Raw genomic sequence first — 22,574 nt, 5'->3', positions numbered from 1 at the left:
ATGTGAAAAATGAGCATTTCCATGATCTGTAGTTAAAAAGATATGGAGAAAGGTCCTAAAAAATGTTTCTCTGTAACATCATAGGGTATAATTAAAGTATGAAAAACAGTGATTTTAAAGATTCTGCAACAAGGGTATTTGCTTGCTCCTCACGCCACCCCAAATCTCATAGTGATGAAAATCACTGTTTTTAAAATGTTTTAACTTTTTATGATGTCATCGGGAATAACTTTTTAACTATACATATTTTTTGGACAAAATGTAGAAAGGTGCCGTCTTCACATATGTAGACACTGGTATTGTGCTGGAGACAATGAAAATTACGTTGAAAAGTGGTGGAATTGCTACCACCAGTCAGATGACTTTTTTCATCATCAGATCCTCTTCAGTGCCTGAAATCCATCCTTTTTAGCCCTTCTGTGTTGCTCTCTGATGACGAAGTAAACTTGTCAGTATTCTGCAGGGGTGCAGTGAGGTATAGAGACATAAGTAATTGGTGCCATATGTATTCTGTGAGTGTGTGTTGCAGAGGACAGTAAACATTGACTCTGATTGGCAGGTGAGACTATAAGGAGACTAGACTTTGTGTAGGCCCGTTTTAATATTATGCTATTCCTTTGAAATGTAGCTATCTTCGTGGCCAACGTGAGTAAGACATTTAAGCATGTTAACCCTCGCAAGACTGCATCCCTAGCCGCATCCTCAGAGCATGTGCAGACCAGCTGGCTGGAGTGTTTACAGACATATTCAATTTCTCCCTATCCCAGTCTGCTGTCCCCACTTGCTTCAGATGTCCTCCATTGTTCCTGTACCTCAGAGAGCAAAAGTAACTGAACTAAATGACTAAATGACTATTGCCCCGTAGCATTCACTTCTGTCATCATGAAGTGCTTTGAGAGGCTAGTGAAGGATTATATCATCTCCTCCTTACCTGACACCCTAGACCTCATTAGATCCACAGACGATGCAATCGGCCATTGCACTGAACAGTGCCTTATCCCATCTGGACAAGAAGAATACCTATGTAAGAATGCTGTTCATTGACTATAGCTCAGCCTTCAACACTATAGTACCCTCCAAGCTCATCATTAAGCTCAGGACCCTGGATCTGAACCCCGCCCTGTGCAACTGGGTCCTGGACTTCCTGACGGGCCGCCCCCAGTTGATGAAGGTAGGAAACAACACCTCTACTTCGCTGATTCTCAACACAGGGGCCCCACAAAGGTGCGTACTCCCTGTTCACCCATGACTGCGTGGCCAAGCACGCCTCCAACAGTAGTAGGCCTGATTACCAACAATGATGAGACAGCCTACAAGGAGGAGGTGAGGGCCCTGGTGGAGTGGTGCCAGGAAAATAAACTCTCCCTCAATGTCAACAAAACGAAGGAGCTGATCGTGGACTTAAGGAAACAGCAGAGGGAGCACGCCCCTATCCATATCGACGGGACCGCAGTAGATAAGATGGAAAGCTTCAAGTTCCTCTGTGTACACATCATGACGATCTGAATTGTCCACCCACATAGACAGTGTGGTGAAGTCTTCAACCTCAGGAGGCTGAAGAAATTTGGCTTGGCCTCAAAGACCCTCAGAAACTTTTACAGATGCACAATTGAGAGCACCCTGTTGGGCTGTATCATCGCCCGCAACCGCAGGGCTCTTGAGCCGTGGCCTGTTCACCCCACTATCATCCAGAAGGTGAGGTCAGTACAGGTGCATCAAAGCTGGAGCCGAGAGACTGAAAAACAGCTTCCATCTCAAGGCCATCAGAATGTTAAATAGCCATCACTAGCCGGCTACCACCCGGTTACTCAACCCTGCACCTTAGCGGCTGCTGCCCTATATACATAGACATGGAATCACTGGTCACTTTAATAATGGAACACTAGTCACTTTAATAATGTTTACATACTGCTTTGCTCATCTCGTATGTATATACTGTATTCTATTCTACTGTATTTTAGTCAATGCCACTCCTACATTGCTCGTCCTAATATTTATATATTTCTTTATTCCATTATTTTACTTTTAGATTTGTGTGTATTGTTGTGAATTGTTAGATATTACTGCACTGTTGGAGCTAGGAACACAAGCATTTCGCTACACTTGCATTAACATCTACAACATTTTTGATTTGATTTTATCTCTCACAAGAATATCTCTGTAATAATATAGTAACTAATAAAGTAAGTCATTCACTAGTACGGAACATGGAGAAACTTGGCCTTGAAAATAAATTCTGCACATTGTCATTGTATACATGCTTGCGGTGTAAAACTATGTTCAGTTGTATAAGAGATTGTAATCAATATAATATATTTGGCTTGTAGTTACATTATGGAAGTATCCTACTATTTATTTATATCACATGCAGCCATTTTAGAGTAGAACCAAGACCATGTGTGTAGATGGGAAATGAACCATGACAATCCCCTGCATCGTGACAGTGGTTACACTTTTAAGAAAAAGGGAGAAAAGGATAAGCTGTGGAATGGTAAAGTGGGCCACTGCAACGCATCGCACAGACCCATGGGGCTGCTCTGGGACATACTAATGTCCCTAACAGGAGGGTAAAAATAAAAGCCTACAGGTGTGTGTGTGTGTGTGTGTGTGTGTGTGTGTGTGTGTGTGTGTGTGTGTGTGTGTGTGTGTGTGTGTGTGTGTGTGTGTGTGTGTGGGGGGGGGGGGGGGGGGGGGGGGGGGGGGGGATAGACCTCCACAAGATTGCATTCATTCAATCCGGTGCACCTCAGTCACGGCTGGCTCTTTGTTTTTTTTCTTCTGTTGACAGCATTGGGATAGTTATTTGAATACAAATAAAAGGCAGACGTTTTCGTTGTTGATGCTTTTCAGGGGATTTGTCTACTTCCTGTGCATTGTGGAGCAGCGAGAGGAGGGAGGTCAAGCGTGAGCAACCACACATAACCCACTGGGTCAACATTAGAAAAGCTCTACGAATTTTAGGAATATGCATTACCGGTCAAAAGTTTTAGAATACCTACTCATTCAAGGGTTTTTCTTTATTTGTACTGTTTTCTACATTGTAGAATAATAGTGAAGACATCAAAACACATATGGAATTATGTAGTAACCACAAAAGTGTTAAACAAATCAAAACAGTATTTTATATTTCAGTTTCTTCAAATAACCACCCTTTGCCTTGATGACAGCTTTGCACACTCTTGGCATTCTCTCAACCAACTTCACCTGGAATGCTTTTCCAACAGTCTTGAAGAGTTCCCAACTATGCTGAACACTTGTTGGCTGCTTTTCCTTCACTCTGCGGTCCGACTCATCCCAAACCATCTCAATTGGGTTGAGGTCAGGGTATTGTGGAGGGAAGGTCATCTGATGTAGCACTCCATCACTCTCCTTGATAAAATAGCCCTTACACAGCCTGGAGGGGTATTGGGTCATTGTCCTGTTGAAAAACAAATGATAGTCCCACTAAGCCCAAACCAGATGGGATGGCGTATCACTGCAGAATGCTGTGCTAGCCATGCTGGTTAAGTGTGCCTTGAATTCTAAATAAATCTCAGACATTGTCACCAGCAAAGGACCCTCACACTATCACACCTCCTCCTCCATGCTTTACGGGAGGAAATACAAATGCGGAGATCATCCATTCACCCACACCGCGTCTCACAAAGACACGGCGGTTGGAACCAAAAATCTCCAATTTGGACTCCAGACCAAAGGACAAATTTCCACCGGTCTAATGTCCATTGCTCGTGTTTCTTGGACCAAGCAAGTCTCTTCTTCTTATTGGTGCCTATTTAGTAGTGGTTTCTTTGCAGCAATTCAACCATGAAGGCCTGATTCACACGGTCTCCTCTGAACAGTTGATGTTGAGAAGTGTCTGTTACTTGATCTCTGTGAAGCATTTATTTGGGCTGCAATTTCTGAGGCTGGTAACTCTAATGAACTTATCCTCTGCAGCAGAGGTAACTCTGGGTCTTCCTTTCCTGTGGCGGTCCTCATGAGAGCCAGTTTCATCATAGCGCTTGATGGTTTTTGCGACTGCACTTGAAGAAATGTTCAAAGTTATTGAAATTTTCCAAATTGACTGACCTTCATGTCTTAAAGTAATGATGGACTGTCGTTTCTCTTTGCTTATTTTAGCTGTTCTTGACATAATATGGACTTGGTCTTTTACCAAATAGGGCAATCTTCTGTATACCCACCCTACCTTGTCACAACACAAGTGACTGGCTCAAACGCATTAAGAAGGAAAGAAATTCCACAAATTAACTTTTAAGAAGGCACACCTGTTAATCGAAATACATTCCAGGTGACTACCTCACGAAGCTGGATGAGAGAATGCCAAGAGTGTGCAAAGCTGTCAACAACGCAAAGTGTGGCTTTTTGAAGAATCTCAAATCTAAAACATATTTATTTATACTTTTTTGATTACTACATGATTCCATATGTGTTATTTCATAGTTTTGATGTCTTCACTATTATTCTACAATGTAGAAAATAGTACAAATAAAGAAAAACCCTTGAATGTGTAGGTGTTCTAAAACTTTTGATCGGTAGTGTATGTATTTTCATGTCTTCTTCCATTGTTAGTATTGTCATTTTTCACATTTCATGTTTGATGTTAGATATGTTTGTTTATCTTACAATATACTGTACCGTCAAATGTGTAACAGTGAAAGGCAGTGTTAATGGTCAATGGTTTCTTACATCCACACCAGTAAATGGCAAACAGCATCAGTTTAGCCCTACAATGGATTTACCAGGACAAACAACCACTACATTTTTCAGTCATAGGGTCGGTTGGCTTTGGACATCAACAATAAGGGGGCTTGAGGAGTGTGTTGGTGGAAAGGGTTTATTGGCATTGGGTTGAGGTGAAACTTCGAATTGAACTTACCGGTCTTTAAATTACTATAACCTTGGGGTGGTTCTAGTACTGTATTGTGTGACTTTGTTTTCGGTCCCCAAGGATATTTAGATGAACTATGTTCCACCATGCTTGGTTATTATTGAGCCTCATTTAGATCTGCCAGTGACCATGGTTTGAAGTAATCCCGTAAATGTCAACGTGTGATGCCTCATTTTGTCCTCACACAATGGAGGCTCTAAAATCAGGAATCAAATCAGCAGCAGGCAACAGGGTGAGCAAATGAAACCAGCCAGAGCCATTAGTAGCTTATACGCGAGGGCAAGATGGGAATGCAAATCAGTGCCATCTTATTCAGAGCGCTGGCATATCAAACATCTAGCACTCATTTCTACAGCAATGTGAGGACTGCATTTAGCTACAATATTCACACGTGTTATTTCGTTTGGGGAGAGAATGCTAATCTGTTCTTTTAATCGTGGTCACCTCTTAAGACTTAATGGATGTTTAAACAAATCGGTTTTGCTGAAGTGATGTCATTTCAGCAGCCTGAAATAATTAATGTGAATTTTTTTAAGTCTTGTGAAATAGTCACTCTAATTTGTAACATTCTAGAATATGGGCTGCTTTGCTGATAGAGGACAGAACCTATTATAATGAATAGGACGTTTTTTCGATTAAAGCTATAGAGACTGAATAGTGTCTGTGAAAAAAGGGTCAGTTCATTTGAAAACCTAATGTTGTTACTCTATATTGTTATTATATCATCAGTAAATTACATTGAGTAGTTTCTTCATCAATCCCCTCCCCCAACTTTGTCCATATCATAATTATGTGCATAATAGCATTTAGCGTATCAATCAAATTCAGGATCTTACAGTGCTGCTCTTTACAAGTCCTGTCGAACAAAAGGTTAAATATGGAGACTGTCACTCATGATTTAACTGTGAGTGAATGTCGAGCCCAGATAGTGAAGGTGTATATGAGGATCAGGCAGGACAGGGTCAATATTAGGAATAACACATCGTATCATGAAATAAACTGAAGTTGATGATTGGTGTCATGACTGGCTAGCTACATTAAATCAGGGTGATACATTCTCCATCCCTCAGTTATAGTTTGTGTTCAGTGTTGAATTATACAATACATTCGTCAATTAGGCTATTTGTTAGTGTTGGTCCTTGTGCCTCATTTGTAATATTATAAAGCTGAATTGTTTGCCAGCATTAACTCAACAAATTAACAATACATCTGACACAATCATGTCTGATACTGCGTGTACAGGGTTTATAATTCCATAGTATTGTATTATTATAAGAAGGGATTTCAAAATGGATCCAATATTTATTCAGTAAGAGAGGTTTTTTGGGGAATAAGGCAGGGATTTGGAGTTCTCATTTCTTTACAAGTCCTTTGTTTCAGACTGCTAAGTGTTGGCATATAGGACAGGTTTTTTTTTTGTCAGTTGACTCAAGGGGGAAAAACTTGGAAAATTGGCTTTGCATCTGGCTTGAATGAGGGAATCAGACAACCATGGCAGAGAGGTAGAAGTGCAGTTTGAGTGGCTTAGAGGCATACAGTTGCTCTAACAAATGTGAATGAGGCATTAGACAGATCAATCTGAAATCCAGCACTGTGTTACTCAGCTGAGGAGTGGGAAGACAGTCAGCAGTAGTGGTGAGCTCTCAGTCAACCCAGGAAAAGCTTTGAAATGTTGTCTCAATGGGAGTATTTAAGCCAAGGATTTTAAAGCCCATAGGTTCTCTACTCAAGTTCAGCCAATACTATTATCCTAGGCTTAATAGGCTACCTTGTATCTCAATGTTTAATGTTTTGAGTTAGTTCAATGTTATTTGGTAGGAGACCCCTAGCTTCATATGAATGTGGTATATTTTGTGTAGGCCTGTGTACCTGTACTGAAAGTTCCATCACTTTTTTTTATCTTCTCCAGCCAACGTTCCCTGCACAGTCTTATTCTGTTACAGGGTGTTCCTTGTCTTTGGTTTTGTACTGATTAAGTTCACCTCTGGGTTTTTAGGAATCAGATGAAACCCCCAAAAGAATGTGTGAGGCATACCCAGGATGACATTTTGTAATCAAATTGTCTCCTCTGAAGAAGTTAAATGTCAGTCTTGGTACCACAGGGCACAATTAGGCATGTCTTCTCGAGGACCATAGCTACTATAGTTTCCTGAAGCTGCAGAATTCCATCTTCTGTCCCCTAGTCATTTATTCTACTAATAGGTTTAATGGTGTTTTCAGGGACGTACTGTTTGCATGCTATTGGGCATACACCCCCCCCCCCCCCACCTCTCTCTCTCTCTCTCTCTCTCTCTCTCTCTCTCTTGTCCTTGGTAATGGGCTGGAAGTATACTTGATTCTCTTGTAATGCAATTATCATGCAAGCTGCCTTTTTAAACTAGTTAATTGTATTATTTAGTGGGTATTTCTTCAGTTTTGCCACACACACATTTGAATTCAGGGTATTCTACACTGTTCCACAGTATGTATACGGAACTATCCTGCCAACCAATTTAGCTATGTCTTTCAGCGCCAGCAGACATATGTCTGTTGTCTTGTTAAGCTTTGGGTATTCAAATTCTGAACATGTTTTTGAATTGGTATACTGACCCAATGATGATTTGAATAAAGAGATGGTTTGGGAGGAGATAGCTTTGTTTATTCACTCTAGAGGCACTCTCAGCTGCTATTCACTCTCAGCTGCCCTCAGCTCTATCAGTTTTCATTTCAACAAAATTACTTTTCATTCAGTCATTTTCTCAATCATACCCAAATGTATATTTTCTCAGGCCTATTGTTACAGTTGTTAGTGACAGTTGCAAGTTGAGATGCATTATTGTAGGGGTACCAGTATTTTTACTGGTAACTTAGCTTAGTTACTGACCGAGTCATTTACGCATGTATAGACTGACTACCTCATTATCTTATGACTGTCTTTCTTGGGTCCCCTGAAATACTTTCTTCACTACAATGCATCATACACGATATAAATATGCAGAGTTTATGGTGTGAGTGACAGGAAGTAAATAGTGACTTCCCAAGCCACTGTGGCCCTCTCTTCCTGTCTCCTGTCTTTTTTACAGAGCTATATTTAAAGAGTGACTGTATTGTGTATTACCTAAGTTCTCAGCGAGGCACAGCAGTCACTGTGTATCCCTGGAGAGCACAATGCAAAACTATGGCCAGAAGAGAGGGAGAGGAGACATTTCTGCTGGCTCAACCCCACACTACTTACACTCACAATCCTTCCAGTCTTTGTAGCTTTTCCGTCCCCCCACTCCATTGCTCCCGTCACCACCTCCACCCAGCTACCCCCTCTCTGCTTTTTCAGTGGGGGGTGCAGATGGTGTTGAGGAGAGGAGCAGTCAAAAGAGTGATTGGAAAGCGGCAGGATTTGGCAGGCAGACTGGTGGGAGGGTCCTTTTGTGATGCAATGTTGCATAAGTAATTCCAAAGGGGTTCTAAATTATCTGTTGCCATGGAGACCTTTGTGCCTAGCTGAACTCCTATTCTTTACTGCTTGGAGGCAGTCACTACTGGGCTTGCAGGTTTCTAATGACGGTTTCTCAATATGGACAGATGAACTTCTAGACATGTGGATGGGGCAAAAAGTGGGATTTCTGTGCGTTTGTCACTTTCAATGAAGTATGGTCCATGTGAAGGTATGGCTTTGTTAACTTTCATTCTGATACTCCATCAGTGGTAACAGGTGTTTTCTTGCTATGCTCCATTTGGAGGGAATATTGTGGGTCAGTGGTTTTGTTGTTTGCAGCTCTGATTGAATTCCGTCAGGTAGCTAGTTTGCTCCCACATAAACTAAAACAAGCACTTCAACTTTGTTGGTCCTTTGTTCTTCGTTCTTCTATCCCAACTGCATCTTCTCAGAACAAAGTTTATTTGTGCTGAAAAAATATGAAGTTGAGTTATTTATAAGTTATGCAAAATATGTATATTGGAAGATCTAGATAACTAAGACAGACAATATCAACAGTTTACAGTTGCTTGCATGTACAAAGTTATGTAAATGAAACTATTATACCAAGGGAAGTACATTTGAATGCAAGTCTACTGACTCATGTACTGTGATAGTATACAAGTAGCTCAAAGTCTGTTTAAAAACAGTTGTATATGGATCTTTCTTCATCGAGTTTAATGGGATATTTCTGTGGACCTCGATCCTCTGGGCTTTTGCCCAAAATAAAAGGTGATACATTTTGTAGCAGTCTTTAGTTTAACTGCTCCAGGGAGAGTGTTTGACCTTGTGGGCACTGGACTAATTTCAGCCTTGTCACAGAAAAAGTGGACAGTTTGTATTGACTGGAGTTGCCTGAGGCTCATTGCTCAGATGGGATGTTCTCAGTAATTATTCTTAAGAGGTGCTTGGGGATTTTGTTCTCTTAGCCCAGGCATGTTTGTCACTTCATTTCATACAACACGGTATATCTATTCTAACAGTTACTGATTTGGGGTATGGTTTGGCAAGTGTAGTTTCTTAATCATTAGCTCTTTACCTAAAACGTGCTTTACTAAATTAATCATTACTTAAAATGTGCATTAGTAGACATACTGTAAATTGAACTTTGGTGTAAATCTACCAATTGCATCAACACAAGCTACTAGTATTAATTTCCAACTGTGAATGTATATGATTTAGTTTACATTTTTGGTAGCACTTCATAATAACCCCACATAACAAAGCATGTATAATGTATTAGTAAATATTTCATTAATAATGTATTAATCATTACTCCATTCATAAGATGTTTAATATAGGTCCTTATAAACCATTTACTAATAATTAGTTAATTATTTTTATGTGGCCTTGTCTAAAGTGTGGGAAATGTATACTTTGTAAATGTTTTGTGACCAGTGTAATTTCTCACAAAAAGATGGACATGCCATTGGCAGACATTCCAGCAGTACTTAATTCTCCTTAAGGTCTCAAAATAGCCTAGAACATATCAATGATTAAAGAATAAGCACACAACGCATGATGTTAAAGGAAATACATTGTGTACAAAATATTAGGAACACCGTTGAGGCATGGACTCTACAAGGTGTCGGAAGTGTTCCACAGGGATGATGTCCCATGTTGACTCCAATGCTTCCTACAGTTGTGTCAAGTTGGCCGGATGTCCTTTGGGTGGTGGACCATTCTTGATACACACAGGAAACTGTTGAGCATGAAAAACCAAGCAGCATTGCAGTTCTTGACACACTCAAACCGGTGCGCCTCACACCTACTACCATATCCTGTTCAAAGGTACTTAAATATTTTGTCTTGCCCATGTACCCTCTGAATGGCACACATACACAATCCATATCTTGAGGCTTAAAATTATTTTACCCGTCTCCTTCCCTTCATCTACACTGATTGAAGTGGATTTAACAGGTGACATCAATAAGGGATCATAGCTTTCACCTGGATTATCAAGATGGCGCCGGAGGTTAGGGCTGCCGTCTTATCGGCTTTTAACCAACCATGCTGTTTAGTTTTTTTCCCATTGTTTGTAAGATGTTTTGTACATAATGTTGCTGCTACCGTCTCTTATGACCAAAAAGAGTTTCTGGACATCAGAACTGGGATTACTGACCTCAGATTGGACGAGGAGTTCTTCTTCAATGAGTCGGACGCGAGGGATATACTATGGACACCAGACCAGGCCCAAATCCCCGTGATTCGCTGGAAAAGAAAACACAGGTTTCGCGGAAAGAGATCAGGATGCCTTGTGAGGATCAGGCGACGAGTGGCTAATCTGCCCTTGCCTTCCATTCTGCTAGCTAACTTTCAATCGCTGGAAAATAAATGGGACGAACTGAAAGCACGAATATCCTACCAACGGGACATTAAAAACTGTAATATGTTTTGTTTCACTGAGTCGTGGCTGAACGACAACATTAAGAACATACAGCTGGCGGGTTATACACTCTATCGGCAGGACAGAACAGCAGCCTCTGGTAAGACACAGGGCGTGGGCCTATGCATATTTATAAACAATAGCTGGTGCACGATATCTAAGCAAGTCTCAGGGTTTTGTTCGCCTGAGGATGAGTATCTCATGATAAGCTGTAGATCACACTATCTATCTAGAGTTTTCATCTGTATTTTTCATAGCTGTCAAGATACCACAACAGACCGAGGCTGGCACTAAAAGCGCACTCAATGAGCTGTAGTCCGCCATAAGCAACAGGAAAACACTCATCCAGAGGCGGCGCTCCTAGTGGCCGGGTACTTCAATGCAGGGAAACTTAAATCAGTTTTACCTCATTTCTATTAGCATGTTAAATGTGCAACCAGAGTGTTAACAATTCTAGACCACCTTTACTCCACACACAGAGACGTGTACAAAGCCTCCCTTGCCCTCCATTTGGCAAATCTCACCATGACTCTATCCTCCTGATTCCTGCTTACAAGCAAACATCAAAGCAGGAAGCACCAGTGACTCTGTCTATAAAAAAGTGGTCAGATGAAGAAGATGCTAAGCTACAGGACTGTTTTGCTAGCACAGACTGGAATATGTTCCTTGTTTCTTCCGATGGCATTGAGGAGTACACCACATCAGTCACTGGCTTTATCAATAAGTGTATCGAGGACGTCGTCCCCACAGTGACTGTACCTACATACCCCAACCAGAAGCCATGGATTACAGGCAACATTCGCACCGAGCTAAAGGGTAGAGCTGCCGCTTTCAAGGAGTGGGACTCTAAATAACTTCTATGCTTTGAGGCAAGTAACACTGAAACGTATGAGACATCAGCTGTTCCGGACGATTGTGTGATCACGCTCTCCGCAGTCGATGTGAGTAAGACCTTTTAACAGGTCAATATTCACAAGGCCGCTGGGCCAGACGGATTACCAGGAAGTGTACTCCGAGCATGCGCTGACCAACTGGCAAGTGAATTCACTGACATTTTCAACCTCTCCCTGTCTGAGTCTGTAATACCAACATGTTTTAAGCAGACCACCATAGTCCCTGTGCCCAAGAACACTAAGGTAACCTGCCTAAATGACTACCGACCCATAGCACTCACGTCTGTAGCCATGAAGTGCTTTGAAAGACTGGTCATGGCTCACATCAAAACAATTATACCAGAAACCCTAGACCCACTCCAATTTACATACCGCCCTAACAGATCCACAGATGATGCAATTTCTATTGCACTCCACACTGCCCTTTCCCACCTGGACAAAAGGAACACCTATGTGAGAATGCTATTCATTGACTACAGCTCAGTGTTCAACACCATAGTGCCCTCAAAGGTCATCACTAAGCTAAAGACCCTGGGACTGAACACCTCCCTCTGCAACTGGATCCTGGACTTCCTGACGGTCCGCCACCAGGTGTTAAGGGTAGGTAACTACACATCCGCCACGCTGATCCTCAACACGGGGGCCCCTCAGGGATGCGTGCTCAGTCCCCTCCTGTACTCCCTGTTCACTTATGACTGCACAGCCAGGCATGACTCCAACACCATCATTAAGTTGATCAGTGGTAGGCCTGATCACCTACAAAGATGAGACAGCCTATAGGGAGGAGGTCAGAGATCTGACCATGTGGTGCAAGGACAACAACCTATCCCTCAACATAATCAAGACAAAGGAGATGATTGTTGACTACAGGAAAAGGAGAACTGAGCACACCCCCATTCTCATCGACGGGGCTGTAGTGGAGTAGGTTGAGAGCTTCAAGTTCCTTGGCATCCACATCACCAACAAACTAACATGGTCCAAGCACACCAAGACAGTCGTGAAGAGGGCACGACAAAACCTATTCCCCCTCAGGAGACTGAAAAGATTTGGCATGGGTCCTCAGATCATCAAAAGGTTTTATAGCTGCACCATCGAGAGCATCCTGACGGGTTGCATCACTGCCTGGTATGGCAACTGCTCGGCCTCCGACCGCAAGGCACTACAGATGGTACTGCGTATGGCCCAGTACATCACCGGGGCCAAGCTTCTTGCCATCCAGGACCTCTATACCAAGCGGTGTCAGAGAAAGGCCCTAAAAATGGTCAAGGACTCCAGCCACCCTAGTCATAGACTGTTCTCTCTGCTACCGCAGGGCAAGCGGTACTGAAAGTGGTACCGGAGTGCCAAGTCTGGTCCAAGAGGCTTCTAAACAGCTTCTACCCTCAAGCCATAAGACTCCTGAACAACTAATCAAATGGCTACCCAGACTATTTGCATTGCCACCCCCCCCCCCCCACCCCCCCCACCCCCCCACGCTGCTGCTCTCTGTCATTATCTATGCATAGCCACTTTAATAACTGTAATAATAATTGAATAATAATAACTACCTACATGTACATAATTATCTCAATTACCTTGACACTGGTGCCCCCCACACATTGACTCTGTACCGGTACCCCCTGTATATAGCCCCACTGTTGTTATTTACTGCTGCTCTTTAATTATTTGTTATTCTTAACTCTTACTTTTTTAGGGATTTTCTTAAAACTGCATTGTTGGTTAAGGGCTTGTATGTAAGCATTTCACTGTAAGGTTTACACCTGTTGTATTCGGCGCATGTGACAAATAAAATTTGATTTGATTTTGATTCATCTGGTCAGTCTATGTCATGGAAATAGCAGGTGTTCCTAATGTTTTGTGCACTCATTGTATATCACATTTAAATTGTATAAAAAATGTCAACCTTACAATTACGTATAACCTTTATGTATAACCTTTAAATGTTTCCTGTGCTTCAGTCTTTTAAGCACAGACTATTTTCACACATGGTTTGTTTGGCGGCACCTTTACTGGGGTAGTAGCTCAAAAATAATGGGATGTATTCAGATATGTGTTTCCTTACCTCGTAAGCAGTGGTCTTTGGCTGTTTTCTTTTGCGAGTGTGGAGACTTTGCAAACCGGAACTCCCAATTTCTAACATGTATGGCCCAGAACTTAATCATGCAGCTGACCAAATTATGCAAGATTTTAATTCTGGGTTATCCAAGATTAGACTGCTCTAAGGAGTGACTGCAATCCACACTTTGGTTTTTGTAGAAAAGTCACTGCCAAGAAACGCTTATGTTAGCATTTTCTGACTAAAAACGTTATTTTACTCAGCATAGAGTGTGTCTGAAGTTACACATCACACTATTACAACAGACTGTTTTTGTCAATATATTTTCTTAAACATCCTCTGTATTGTGTGCTTATTGTTTAACCATTGATATGTTCTCGGCCATTTTGAGGCATCAGGTACTGCTGCAATGTCTACCAATGGCATGTCCATCTTTTTGTGAGAAATTACACCTGTCACTCAAAACATGAATAAAGTATTTATACATTATATATAGCCCACACTTTAGATGAGGCCAAGTAAAAAGACTTAACTAATGATTAATAAATGATTTTATGGATGATCTTATGAATCATTATGAAATACTTTAAAAGTTGTTTATAAATGTATGATTAACTAGGTTACTAACATTTACAGATGTTGGAGTAATGATTAATAAATTATGAATAAACTGTTTACTAAGCCATTATAAATACTTTATTACGTGAAGTTATTATAAAGTGCTACCCAAGTTTCAAAGTGTATTCGCCATGTGCACAGAATACAATAGGTGTAAAACAGTACAGTGAAATTCTTATCTTGAGAGCTCTTTCCAACAATTGTATTTTTATTTTATTTTACCTTTATTTAACTAGGCCAGTCAGTTAAGAACAAATTCTTATTTTCAATGACGGCCTAGGAACAGTGGGTTAACTGCCTTGTTCAGGGGCAGAACGACAGATTTTTACCTTGTCAGCTCGGGGATTGGATCGTGCAAACTTTCCCTTACTAGTCAAACGCTTTAACCACTAGGCTACAATGCGGTGATAATAATATAGATAATAATAGAAACTAGAATGAAAAGTACAATTAAAACCAACAAAATAACTAAGATGTGAGTTAGAAACATGAGAATTCAAGTATATAAAGGTTAGTGCCCGTACCTTATTCAATGTGCAGAGGTACTGATGTGGTTGAAGTGGGTTTATACATACAAAGTGATTGGTAGTAGGATATATATGTTAACAGGGCTGAAAAGTGACTGGTAGTAGGATATATATGTTAACAGGGCTGAAAAGTGACTGGTAGTAGGGTATATATGTTAACAGGGCTGAAAAGTGACTGGTAGTAGGATATATATGTTAACAGGGCTGAAAAGTGACTGGTAGTAGGATATATATGTTAACAGGGCTGAAAAGTGATTGGTAGTAGGATATATATGTTAACAGGGCTAAAAAGTGATTGGTAGTAGGATATATATGTTAACAGGGCTGAAAAGTGATTGGTAGTAGGATATATATGTTAACAGAGCTGAAAAGTGATTGGTAGTAGGATATATATGTTAACAGGGCTGAAAAGTGATTGGTAGTAGGATATATATGTTAACAGGGCTGAAAAGTCACCGGTAGTAGGATATATATGTTAACAGGGCTGAAAAGTGACTGGTAGTAGAATATATATGTTAACAGGGCTGAAAAGTGACTGGTAGTACGAATATATATGTTAACAAAGCTGAAAAGTGACTGGTAGTAGCATATATATGTTAACAGGGCTGAAAAGTGACTGGTAGTACCAATATATAAATATTTAGGGGAATGTATTAATGGTAATGTCATGTAAACAGGAGTAATCGTGACCAGTAGAGGATAAATAGATAAATACTAATGGTAATGGCAATCAATAATCAATGGACAGCAGTTTAATGGTGTAAAACTTCTAATCAATAATCAAATTAGCAGCAGCGTAGGTTGTGTCTGAGTGGGTAGAGACCTGTGGATGGACATAGAGTCAGTGTGGATAGTCTGTGGGAGAGGGAGAGCAGTAGTCATTAGCCATTTAACAGTCTTATTGCCAGGGGACAGAAGCTGTTTAGGAGTCTGTTGGTCTGAGCCTTGATGCACCGGTACCGCCTGCTGGACAGGAGAATGGAGAACAGTCCATGTCTCAGGTGGCTGCAGTCTTTGACAAACCACCTGACATATACAGATGTAGGATCTTCATTTTATCACTTTTTTGTTGCTGAGAATTTTCCTGCACAGCAGGAAATGCAAACTTGTAGTGTATTTGAGTTTTAAAAAGGCTTCTAAAGTTTATAATTTCCACTTTGAAATGTCAGACTTGATTTGCCCTAACAAAAAATGTATTAACCCCTACAAAATGTCCATTAATTATAATCCACATAATAATTCACATTTCCTGTTGCTCCAGAATCATTTTCCTGCTGCAGCAAACTGGCTCAAATTAAGATCCTACATCTGTACGTCCTGGATGGCTTGGAGCTCACCCCCAGTGATGCGATGTGTCATTGGCACCACCCTTTGTAGGGCCTTCCGGTCACGGGTGGTGCGGTTGCCATACCAGATGGTGTAACAACCAGTCAGGATGCACTCAATGGTGCAGCTGTATATTTCCCCCTCCCCACTGTTTCCCGTAGTCTACAATCAGCTCCTTGGTCTTGCTGACGTTGTAGGAGAGGTTGTTGTCCTGGCACCACACTGCCAGTTCTTTGACCTCCTCCCTACCACCGTTGTGTTGTCAGCAAACTTGATGATGGAGTTGGAGTCGTGCGTGGCCAGACAGTTGTGGGTAAATGGGGAGTACAAGGGCTAAGCACACACCCCTGAGGGACCCCAGTGTTGAGGGTGTGCGTGGTTAGGCTACAATAACTGAATGTTTTGAAGCATTTGAATTGTCACAATCCTCATAAGAACAATTTGAGAAAGATTCATGAATACAGTAAGCTAGATCCTTTGTGGCACAATATAGATAGGCTTATTGACAATAACCTTTTCTTTTCTTTACAGGAGCTGCAATTTGAGCGACTGACTCGAGAACTGGAAGCCGAGCGGCAGATTGTCGCCACCCAACTGGAGCGATGCAAGCTAGGATCTGAGACAGGCAGCATGAGTAGCATCAGGTGGGTTCAGTAGAGTGGCACCACATGCTCGCTCTCTTTCTTTCTTTCTTTCTTTCTTTCTTTCTTTCTTTCTTTCTTTCTTTCTTTCTTTCTTTCTTTCTTTCTTTCTTTCTTTCTTTCTTTCTTTCTTTCTTTCTTTCTTTCTTTCTTTCTTTCTTTCTTTCTTTCTTTCTTTCTGTCCTCTGTGATGCAAGCTGCCCCCCCCCTCCCCACATCCTCTCCCCTACCTGTTTTCATCAGGTGTGTTCAGTGGATTGGCTCTACCTCAAAAAGGGGTGCTTATATTTGTCATTTTTCACATTTGTTGTTTGCATATCCCAACTTCCCCTGAGACACCCTCGGAGAATGGGGTCACGGCTAGGGATCAGCCATTATTGATGGCGACCCTGGAGCAATTAGGGTTAAGTGTCTTGCTCAAGGGCAGATGGACATATTTTTCACCTTGTCTGCTCGGCGATTCAAACTAGCAACCTTTTGGTTACTGGCCCAGCGCTCAAACCGCTAGGCTACCTGCCGCTCCCAGTCCCCCTACCTGTCTGTTGCATTAGCTGTGCTCAGTTAGCTGAAAAATATTTTGTAGCTTTTCCATCAGAGACAGACAGTACTTCGAACAATATGGAGGTCAGCATTGATGTTGCTGAAAACCTGGTTAGAGATATGAAATTAACAGCCAGGTTTTGTGTTTTTTATTTTAATTTTATTTAACCTTTATTTAACCAGGTAGGCCAGTTGAGAACAAGTTCTCATTTACAACTGCGACCTGGCCAAGATAAAGCAAAGCAGTGCGACAAAAACAACAACACAGTTACACATAAACAAATGTACAGTCAATAACACAATAGAAAAATCTATGTACAGTGTGTGCAAATGTAGAAGAGTAGGGAGATAAGGCAATAAATAGGCCATAGAGGTGAAATAATTACAATTTAGCATTAACACTGGAGTGATAGATGTGCAGGTGATGATGTGCAAGTAGATGATGATGCGCAAGTGTTGCCAGATTCCAGTGTGAAAAATGCTGTTCACTTTGGAGAAAAGAAACATATTCAAGTTGTTTTACCCCTACCCCACCAAAATCACATCTTTCCAATCTCAGAACAATAAAGACTCCACTGGGCGAAAAGGGTCAATATCAGGGGATATTTTATCTTTATATTTCCGGATATCTGACATTTTATTAGATATAAGGCGTTGACATCCTCCAGATACCCATGTCCTTAATTTCATATATGGAGCTTGGATACTCTACGTAATGGAACAGTTTCTATGTCCAATCCGGACCTCAGAAATCTCCCTGCTACTGTATGAGTCCAGGGAAATATCTGGGTTGAGATCTCCTCAAGACATGCACCTGATGCACGTGCACCCGCTTACATACTTGTTGAATATTTTAACTCCGGAAAGGGTATGTGTCAACATGCCTTTATAGTTAGGCATGAACGGATCCACATACTTTCAGAAATGTATCATATCTGTAGTCATTACCTGAGCATTTATGGATCCACATTGTTTTATTTTATTAACCATTTCAGTAGATATCCTTATGATATTTAATATTCATCCCCATAAATCCGACTCATGATCAATGTCCAGCGCCCAAATGATTTGACCTGTTCAGGCGCCGAAAATCATTGTGCTTCTTCACATGAAGATGGCATATATGAGCATTTGTACCATATTTAGTAGTAGGATACAAGGCACGAAAAGGCAAACATCTTCATATTTAATCCAAAGTACATCTCTGCTATTTCTGTTTAAAAAATACAGCATAGCAAATCCAGAGCTCCAATTACTACACGTTTCCTGTAAAGATGCAAATGTCGATCAATCTTCGCTAAAAATGTATTTTGTTTATTTAACAGAAAATTAAAGTTGCACACCCTCAATACCCCTGCCTGCTCTGTGTGTTATGGATGATTGATGCGATGGGTGCAGATTGGGTTGTCAGCGGTGCTGGTGCCGGTCCTTCGCAGTCCAGACCCAACATGGTGGTAGTGTTGGCCTGTGATCCACTCCAAACTGTCAATGCATAAATCATTCATCAAAATTGTGTCAATATTGCAAGAAAATATTGTAATTTCAGATAAGCATACAACAAGGTAGAAACTCTACCTGCTTCATTCATGATGAGAAAACTAGCTAACAGGAACAAGCTAGCTAGCTAAGTTGCTAGCTAAGTTAGTTAGCTAGCTATCTTATATTATCCAGTAATACAATAAGCCTAAACATTTTTAAAAGTTTAGCTAATGTCTGAAAGAATTATATGGATTTAATATTTGCCAAATTATTGAGCATGTCCTTATTTAGCATATCAAAAAGCATATCAAGATCCTGAAATGAGCCTCAGTCAAGATCATATGCATTGTATGTGCTGAGAAAATATACTATGTAGACCTACTGTCAGTATTTATGATCAAATAGAGAAAATAAGATGTTCACATTGGCCTATCTCAGGATATCTAATGAGTCAATATCCGGCCATACCATGTATGATGTACTAAGGGAATCCAAAAATGATTTGTGCATGAAAGAAAAATATGGATTTCATATTTTGTCAAATTATTGAGCGTGTGCTGAAAACTCAGAAATGCATCAGAAATTGTCCTTTTTTTCAGTATATCAAAAAGCATATTAAGATCTGGATATGGACCTCAGCCAAGAGAAGCCTATCTGGAATCAATATAGCTTAATATCTTGAATGTGTTGAAAAAACACAGATATGCAATGTATACAGTTAGTATTGTCAACATGATGAGAGAAAATATGATGTCACATATCTCAGGATATTGAATGAGTCCATATCCGGCCATAGGAAATGTCCATGTGTGATATTCGGAGTAATCCCAATATCATATATGTCTAAAAGACACATCTGGATTCAGAATTTGTTAGTATATGGTGCAAATCCACAAACCTCAAAATATGCATTGGAAATGGTCTGTATTCTCTAGAATATCAAAAACGTGTAATGTAAAGATATCGCCTGATATGGGCCCTTTTTCCAAAATTGCTGATTCTGATTTCCAATTAACAAATCTTAAGCACTAAACAAGGGGTGTTAAACTCATTTTACCCCTCGCCTTCAACGAGGTCTGGAGGGCCTCACTGAAAATTGGTTATATTTCCTTGCAGTAAAAACTTGCCAAAAATTGTCTTCTATCCATCGTTTTAAATTTTTTTGATGCTCCCTGACTGTCTAGCTTTCTTTTCTGTGATTACAAGTGAGCTGGACACATTCAAGAAACTGTATGAATCTAGGTCCATTATCATTTCTACACCGTTTTGATTAGGTTTTAGTTCTTTTTTATTAAATTGAGTTTGTTTTCCCCCTCAAAATCCCTGACTGTCGAGCTTTCATTTTAGTGATTATTAGCGAGTTGGACACAGTCGAGAAACTGTCTCTCCATAGAATCCTTTTTAATAGAATCAGTAGTGGAAAATGTTGCGTGGGATTTATAAAAGTCTGTCTAATCAGAGAACCATATGTTACTTCATCAGTTAACTCAAACCAAGAGGGTCAGACACCTGCAGATCCAAAGAAATTCAAAAGTTTCTCATCCACAGTATTATTACACCAGCCTGCTTGCTGTTGCTGGGGCTGAAGACTTGTGAGTGAGATTCACAGGCCTCACATTGTTAGTTTACTAACTGGGTTGAGTAAGGCATATCTATGACATTGTATTCTGTCAAGACAGGACAGTAAGGCACCCCAATGCGTCTACATTTGTGGTTAGTGTCCATTTAGCTTGAGTTGTTCTAAGAAAATGTTGGTGAGCTTGACTGAACTGAGGAGCCAGTGTGTTTTGTCTTTGTTTGAGTGTGATGCAGTGGGCCTGTTTCCCATTACATTTCATCCAGACACTTTTATCACTTTTATCACAGTTTTCAACCTGCAGTCAATACATTAGGCAAGCTCGTACCCACAGTTAACTCTTATTCAAGACTTCCAAAAACAGATTCTTTCCCCCCTCATTTCCCATTCAGAAATTGATTACAGTTGACTGAAATATTACGGTTGATTTGACTGACCTTTAAAAACATCATGACAGCTCATCTCCTCTCAGACTGTGTATATCATTAAGATGGGTTGTTCCCAAGTCTTTCAAATGGATAGTTTGGAGGGCAGACTGATTTACCTGACAGAAAGGTTTGATGCAAAAAAAGAGGATGCAAATTGATTTTCTTGCTGAATCAGTGTTGTATGAAGCTGGAATGACATTCCCTGCTCCTCCTCCACTGAACCTGAGCGTTGTGTCCCTGAGGTAACTGAAGGTCACGGTGAAGGTCAGGCTGGGGTCAGTAATGGGGGAGCTGTTCTCTCCTCTGACAGACAGGAGATCAGATCCCACTTATCCCTCTGATCATTTATTCATGGAAGACCACACCAGCCAGGCCTATGGGTTAGCAAATAAAGAATCCAATAATGGATGCTACTTGTCAATATCTGTGTGTCTATGTTTTACGTGACCTGAGGTGGTGTCTGTAAGCTGCCAATCAAGTATGTGATCTGATTAAATATTTTATGACTGGTTTCTTATTCAACATTTATGAATCAGACTTTCAGTATGCATCTGTGTTTTACTGTGATTGAAATCATCAAAATCCCAGAGGAAATGTGTCACAGAACCTGAAAGCACAGTGAAAAACAATTGCCTGTAGTCACCATCTTCTTTATCCTTAATGCACTCTACACACTGCTATATTTAATCATGTGTCCTAAATATTTCGCATCACATCCACTTCAATGAATAAAATAGACAATTGCAGCTCTGACATTCCATCACACACACCTCTTTTTTCCCCATATTTGCCTCAGCACAAATTATGGATAGACCGTTCCCTGGGGCCAAGTCTGGTCTAGTTCATTTCGGTGGCTATGTTTGTCCTGTATCTTCAGGAATTCAGGTGGACAGCATTGTGCTAAACTGAGAGCCATTGCTCATAGGACTGCAGCCTGCTTATCTAATAGTCTAACAGGGGCTCCTGTAGGCAGAGCCCAAGTGTCTCCCCCAAACAGATGCTGCTTGTGGTAAGGTGGTGGTTCTTTGCTCCGTTCAGGCCGGAGCGAGCCACTTCCCAGGGTGTGGGTTTGTCTGCCTCCTAAATGCTGTCTGTCGGGCACAGCAAGGACGTATTAAGCAAAAGCTGTCAGAGCGTTTGCCTGCCAGCTTAGTCTCTCCTAGCCTGTGGCTTTAGCACATTCTACAGTATGAAATGCACTGGGCTACGTCCCAAATGGCACCATATTCACTTTATAGTGCCCTGGTTAAAAGTAGTACACTATATAGGTGTCACGTCCTGACCAGTAATACGATTATTTGCTATTGTAGTTTGGTCAGGACGTGGCAGAGGGTATTTTGTTTATGTGTTTCGGGGTGATGGTTTATGTAGTGGGGTGTTTGATTTATTATTTCCGGGTTTTTTGGTCACTGCTATATGTTAGTCTATTTCTATGTTCTTTCTAGTTAGTCTGTTTCTATGTGTAGTTAATTGGGGTGTGGACTCTCAATTGAAGGCAGGGGTTGTCTAGTTGCCTTTGATTGAGAGTCCTATATATTAGGGTGTGTTTGTGGGAGGTTGTTTCTTGTTTTGTGTGTGTGAGCCTGACAAGACTGTTTTGTTGTTCGTGCGGTCTTTCTTTCTTTCTTTGTTATTTTGGTGTTTTCTTGACTTAAAATAAATACAAGATGAGCATCCACATTCCTGCTGTGTTTTGGTCCTCCATTCCCGACGACAACCGTTACAATAGGAAATAGGCTTTCATTTAGGATGCATCCTTAGAGTG

At 40.9% G+C, this 22,574-nt stretch overlaps 1 protein-coding gene across 7 annotated transcripts in view; it reads left to right on the top strand.

Moving 5' to 3' along the window:
• The window catches only part of LOC106569223 (catenin delta-2), a 143,279-nt gene that overhangs the window by 25,824 nt on the left and 94,881 nt on the right, over nt 1-22,574 (top strand). For 6 of the 7 annotated variants that reach the window (XM_082960873.1, XM_082960876.1, XM_082960874.1 and 3 more), the window contains exon 3: nt 16,677-16,789. In XM_082960873.1, the coding sequence (XP_082816999.1) occupies nt 16,677-16,789 (113 nt within the window). Of the gene's footprint in view, nt 1-8,357; nt 8,530-16,676; nt 16,790-22,574 lie in introns of those variants that run through there. The other variant, XM_082960878.1, reaches the window with a different exon arrangement.

Source organism: Salmo salar, chromosome 14, assembly GCF_965601325.2.
Source record: "Salmo salar chromosome 14, fSalSal1, whole genome shotgun sequence".
Classification (NCBI taxonomy): domain Eukaryota; kingdom Metazoa; phylum Chordata; class Actinopteri; order Salmoniformes; family Salmonidae; genus Salmo; species Salmo salar.
This window is presented reverse-complemented; position numbering and strand designations above follow the sequence as displayed.